Consider the following 5,884-nt stretch of genomic DNA (forward strand, 5'->3'; position numbering starts at 1 on the left):
GGGGGCGCTGCCGCCAGCCCAGGCACTTCCGTGCGCCTCTCGCTAAGCATCTTGGGAGCTGTAGTTCCCGCGCGGGAGAGGCCATACTGCCGCTATTGCACATGCGCAGAGGCTCCTCCGCCGCCGCGCCGCCGGGGCGCTCGGCGCCCTCCAGGCACGTGACTCCCGAGGCCCCGCCGCTTCCTTGCCCGGCATCCCCCGCTTCAGGAGACCGCGCCCGCCGACCGGAAGACGGGTACGTCACGTGGTCCCCAGAGGCCAATCAGCGGCCGCGGTTTGCGGGCGGCGCGCGCCGCCGCTCCGCCGTTTCGCGAGATGGCGGCGCTGGGGGCGCGGCGGCTGCTGCGGCCCGGCCGCCGCTGGTTCTCGGAAACGGCGCCCGGCGCCCCCTCGGCGCCCGCCAGCCCCCTCTACCCGCCCGTGGTGGCGTCCATCACGGCCAAGAGCAAAGCGGCCAAGTCGCGACGCCTGCAGCGCTTCAACGAGCGGGTGCACGCGGCGGCCACGGTGGAGGAGAAGCTGCGGCTGTACGGGAAGCTGCAGCGGCCCAAGTACATGGTGTACCCGCAGACCTTCGCCCTCAACGCCGACCGCTGGTACCGCAGTTTCACAAAAACCGTCTTAGTGCCGGGAATGCCCCCGAGAGCCGCGGCCGCGAAACCCCCGGGAGCGGCGGCGGGAGCGACTGTCGAGAGCGGCAGGGCCCCGGAGCCGAGAGCGGAGGCGCCGGGGGAGGCGGAGGCGCCCGGGGGTGCGGAGACCACGGAGCCCTCGGCAGGAGCGGCGCCGTGTCCGGATATGGGCGAGCTGCGCTCTCTGGCCTGCGACGCCCTTCTCCAGGAGAGCTTCTACCAGAACAAGAAGCGGCCGTTCCTCTACCGGGACCAGGATCACACGCCCGGCCCTTTCCTCACGCAGCTCGTTTCCACCCTCGCCGCTTTCCTGTCCGGTCGCAACCCACTGCTGGCCGATTCCTCTCTCGGTACGGAGCGGGGCCGGCTGGGAAGGGCTCCTGTGAGCCTTTGGGCCGTAGGGCCGGTCTGCGAGCCGCCACTTGTGTATCGTACTTGTTCACACCGTCACTAGTAACTTGTTTCCGTGCTTCTGCGTGGATTTTGGGTGTTGTATCACTGCAGCTACAGAAGAATTGGGAGGGTTTTAAATGCAAAAGACGAATCACTGGGGTTTTTTGTGTTTCTTGTTCTGTTTCAGATCTAAACCCTGAAGTTAACTATTACTGGCATCATGGTAAGGAAGTTGTGGTTCATGGACATCGGAAGGGCAGAGTTGATCCTGTGCGATTCCAGATAGATGATAACCCACACCTGCAGATCCGTGTGCCAAAGCAGCTTCCTGAGGTGGGATGTTTTCAACAGCAAGTTAATTCTGTGCATTTTCACTTTTGTTTCTGACAGCCTTTGAAACCTAGTAGAGGTGGCCTGTGGAGGACCTAGTTAATCAGTATGTAGCACTTTTGGGTATTTTTTGACTCTTTGTACCCTTACTGTATTGTGGTAATGGCTTTGTAGGTATTGAGCTAGTCTTCTGAACTTTTGATCCTGTTTGTACTTTAAATTGCACGTTGTTCTATTTAATTAAATTGAATTTTTAACATTCTCTGCTCGGAGACAGAGGCAAGAATGACAAATTTGCTGTGGAGCATCCTCAATGGAGGAGAATAATATGAGTGGAGGTAAAAAAAAAAAAAAAGAAGTAAAGGCAAATATAAAGTGAGTGTGAACATTCCTGCCTCTTGTTACTGCTTGACAGTTGTTTTCTTGAATGCTCAAGTTTGGTGGAAGTATGTTCTGTTTCAATATTGTCATGTTTTTCTTGCAGGTTTATACAGTGGTAATTGTGTAGTCACTGAGGGTCTCTGTTGTCCGGTTTCCACACCAAACAGAAAATCCCTGTGTGTTCTGTAAGCGTTTATGTTTACAGAACTTTTCACAGAACTTTTATGGCTGATGTAAAAAACCAGTTTGCTTCTGTTAGGATCATCAGATGCTACAAACCTTGGCATTTTGGAAGAACTGTCTAGGCAATTTAAAATGTTGTGCAGTAAACCAAATCTGCACACTTAGTCTGCAGGTTCAAGTTAGTTTATTGGCTGCTGCTAGAAATGTTTTTACTCTTTTTCTATGGAAGCAAAAAGATGGTGACAAGTGGCAGCTTTTTTAGTATTATTTCACATGTGTTGTGTTGTGGAAAAAAAAGATGACTGGGTAACACTTAGACAAAATGAGAATTTCTTTTGCAAGAAAAGGAATTTCAGTTAAGTCTATCTGTATGATGTATGTAAGCAGGACTTGCACTTTCTGTTGTCTGACCAGGAGGTGGTATATTACAGTGGACCTGATGTCAGAAATTTGTCTTACATTATGGCTTTTCTTTCTTCTGTTGTCTTCAAGGTTGTACCCCTGGAGTCAGATCTTGGAGATGTTCCTGTTATTGATCACAAGCCATCTAAACTGCCATTGTTCAAAAAACAATATGAAAATAAGGTTTTTATAGGTAAGAGTTTTTAATTGTGAAATACTGACTTTTTTTTTGTAAAAAACCCCAACAAACCAGTCAAACAAAAACCAACCCCAAAAATAATGCCACCTCAATCTTCTTCCATCACCAGAAAAAGTTTTGTATTTTTATTTATAAGTATACTGTATAAATATATGTCGTGTATAGATCTGTACTGAGATTTCATGTCAGTTAGGCAATGGGGAGTAATATTTTCCTGTGCATGTGGTACTGTGTGTGCAAATTTGCTTGAAGAAGTTTAGTTGAATAGAAAATTGACACAAAACTTTGAATTTTGATACATCTCCAAGGAAATTCTTACTTTAGGATGTGAACTCTTGCCTTTAGGAAGCAAGCAGCTTCTCACAGATCTACAGTAGGGGTTCTAGCTTTAGAGTCTGATGATGAAGATGTACGTCTGTGTGAGTAATAAAGAGTGTTCTTTCCCTGACTGACAGTTTTGTTTTGGGGAACGCAGGATCAAAGGTGGCAGATCCATGCTGTTATGGACATACCCAGTTCCATCTCCTTCCTGACAGACTGAAGCGGGAGCGGTTTATAAAAGAGCGTCTCGAGGATCAGATCGAAGTTGTTTATCGATCCAATGGAATTGCAAGTCTCTTTGCCTGGACAGCAGCACAGGCAATGTATCAAGGTGAGATAGTCAGCTGGACAAATTTTCCTGGTTATGAATGCCTACTGTAAAGTCTTTTAAGCTTTTTTCCCCAGCGCCTTTTCCTTCTGTTTCTTTTTCCTGTAGACTGTCTTTTAAGTAAGTCTTTACAGATGTAATTGAATTGATAAAAGAGTTAGTTAAGTCTTGGAATACTTTTATACAGGGGAATTAAATACAGAGAAAAATATTTTTCCATGTATAACAGTAAGCCTGTGCAAAAACCTCAATTGCTTTCACTTGCTCTTTCCTCCTTACGAGGGAAATGTGGTAGACATAAGCAATTTTGGTTTTTTTTTCCTTGTGGAGCAACTGTGTTTCTTAGCCCTTGTTTCATTTTAATTTCATGCAAATACTGGGAATGAAAGAAAAATGTTAGCAGCCTTACATTGGGATTTTATGCCTATATTTTTCTAAAAAAGTCCAGAAGACATGAATTGTTAGACCAGATCAGTCTTTCACTTTTTCTTATAAATACAATTATTGTCTAGTGTTAGTAAGACACCTGATGGCTTGTAGCTTCGCTTAAGGAAAAACACATGTAAGAAAATTCTCTGACTGTAGTGTATACTGGTGGCTCTCCATCAAGTTTTTTCATGTAATGGACTATTAGAAAGCTTTCTTTGTGCATGTGAAATATTGAAGTCAAGTAAGTCTTGTCTTCAGAGTTGGTCATCTGTGAACACATCATGAGTTGTCAGGGCAGCATTATTTTATTCTATGAGTATTTTTCCTTCTGTAACAGTTTCTAGCATTGTGGCACATAATAGTAATACTCTTAAAAAATATCTGTGTATATACTAGTGCACATGCATAAGTATGCAAATATTTTTAACATACTGTTGGTGCTCAGTAGTTTGTTTAAAACACTGACTCTTACTAACATAGTGTCCTTGGTGTCTGGCTGGTTACTATAGTCAATTATGTTTGTGCATATATGTGCCTGCTGTTGTCATGAAACAAATGCTCACTGCATCTTGAGAGCCATGAAATAGTAAAAAGACATTTTCCCTCAGCTCCTTTGCAGGACTTTGGATGCATTAGTAACTTAACTGCTTTGGAAAAGTCACTTGGCTGATCAGTGAGTGATTTTAATCAACTGTTGATAGGGAACTGTGTACAAAGTGCAAGTATGCCTCTGTGTCCCTGATCTTAGACATAACCTTTACTAGTGGTTGTGTTTTGGTTAGTCTGTATAAAAAATGCTTGTGTTGCTAAAGCAGACAGGATGTTTTCCCTACTAGGTAGCTGCTGCAATTCCCAGAGTTTTTCTGTGTTTTAGGACTAGCACTTAGGTGTGCATGCTGATAGAAATCTCAAGTCCTTTTGTATTTGTTTATTTTGTAGGATTCTGGAATGAAGCAGATGTGACCCGTCCTTTTGTATCACAGGCAGTAGTGACTGATGGAAAATATTTTGCTTTCTTTTGTTACCAGCTAAATACTTTAGCACTATCTGCAGAAACTATTAAAAACAACCCTCGAAAGAATATTTGTTGGGGTACAGACAGTAAACCACTGTATGATGTTGTGGAAGATGGTAATGTGAAAGGCTTTAATGATGAAGTTCTGCTTCAGTTGGTTCATTTTCTACTAAACAGACCAAAAGAGTTGTAAACCATTAAACCAAACGTAAAGTGTGTGCCTGTACTTCATTGTGCCTCCATGAAGTATAAGGTATGCTATGCCTTGATTTATTCAGGTATTTGTCTTGCAAACACTATATACATATTTTATGTTATTTGGGCCTTCTTTCTTTTTTCTTTTTTAATGTATACTGTACACTGGCAAATAAACGACTGGAATACCTTAAAGTCTTTTGTATATTTACTCTTAAAAGCCTCTGCTAATTCAGTGTCGTGTGAGCATGTTTTTTAGCAGATCCACAGGTCCATGTTAAACTGTCACAACAGTATTAATTCATATGACCATCTGAGTATCACTAGGAAATAGCTGTCTTGATACTAGCACTAGTAATAAATTTCTAATTTTGTACCTGAGTTAAATGCTTATTCATTCTAAAGACAGTGTGAGCTCAGAATAAAAGTATTTCTTGATGGATGGTTGGCAATTTAGTTACACAGTAAGAGAAATCTTTAGACGATGAAGATGATGAAACTTGCTTCCAGAGATTGTGTTGTGAACATGCATACACAGTTTTAAGCTGTCACCTCCAGAACCATGGAGAGAACTCTCAAATGCATTTGGAGTCCACAGTTTTCTCTTCAGTGTGGGTTCTTGATTTCAGCTGTTGGTGTCTTGATTTTTCATTGCTGATACTTGGATGGCTTGGGAGTGTTTTTAATAGACCGCAGCTGAGCCCCAGCCACAGCTAGGATGTCTGAATGATAAAATACAATGTTGTACAGTCATGGAGTAGTATGGGTTGGAAGGGACCATTGAGGGTCATTTATTTCAAGCCTGTAGTGAGCTGGGATGTCTTCAGCCAGATCAGGTTGCTTAGACCCCTGTCCATCCTGACTGTTTCCAGGGGCATCCGTCTACCACCTCTGAGCAACCTGTTTTACCATGCTCATTGTAAACTTCTTAGTGTATTTAGCTTGGATCAACCATCTTTTAGTTTAAAACATTACCCACCTTGTCCTATTGAAACACGCAATGCCAAGGTATAATGACTGGTAAGGGCTTTTTGACTATCAACAAAGTGTAACTGGTTCTTAGTTACTTAGGTGAC

At 43.8% G+C, this 5,884-nt stretch overlaps 1 protein-coding gene across 1 annotated transcript; it reads left to right on the forward strand.

The window, feature by feature from the left end:
- The first annotated feature begins 268 nt into the window (after positions 1-268).
- MRPS30 (mitochondrial ribosomal protein S30) lies at positions 269-5,003 on the forward strand. The gene is made up of 5 exons (XM_039709891.1): positions 269-982; positions 1,213-1,358; positions 2,412-2,514; positions 2,996-3,172; positions 4,538-5,003. The coding sequence occupies exons 1-5, from the start codon at positions 316-318 to the stop codon at positions 4,804-4,806; spliced, it is 1,362 nt and encodes a 453-aa protein (XP_039565825.1). The 5' UTR covers positions 269-315; the 3' UTR covers positions 4,807-5,003.
- Positions 5,004-5,884: the final 881 nt, after the last annotated feature.

Source organism: Passer montanus, unplaced genomic scaffold (assembly GCF_014805655.1).
Source record: "Passer montanus isolate IOZ18808 unplaced genomic scaffold, ASM1480565v1 scaffold22, whole genome shotgun sequence".
Lineage (NCBI taxonomy): Eukaryota > Metazoa > Chordata > Aves > Passeriformes > Passeridae > Passer > Passer montanus.

Coding starts and splice junctions, on each gene's coding strand:
- MRPS30 (XM_039709891.1), top strand. CDS start 316: ATGGCGGCGCTGGGGGCGCGGCGGCTGCTGCGGCCCGGCCGCCGCTGG. Junction 1,359..2,411: donor TGCCAAAGCAGCTTCCTGAG/GTGGGATGTTTT, acceptor GTTGTCTTCAAG/GTTGTACCCCTGGAGTCAGA. Junction 2,515..2,995: donor TGAAAATAAGGTTTTTATAG/GTAAGAGTTTTT, acceptor TGGGGAACGCAG/GATCAAAGGTGGCAGATCCA.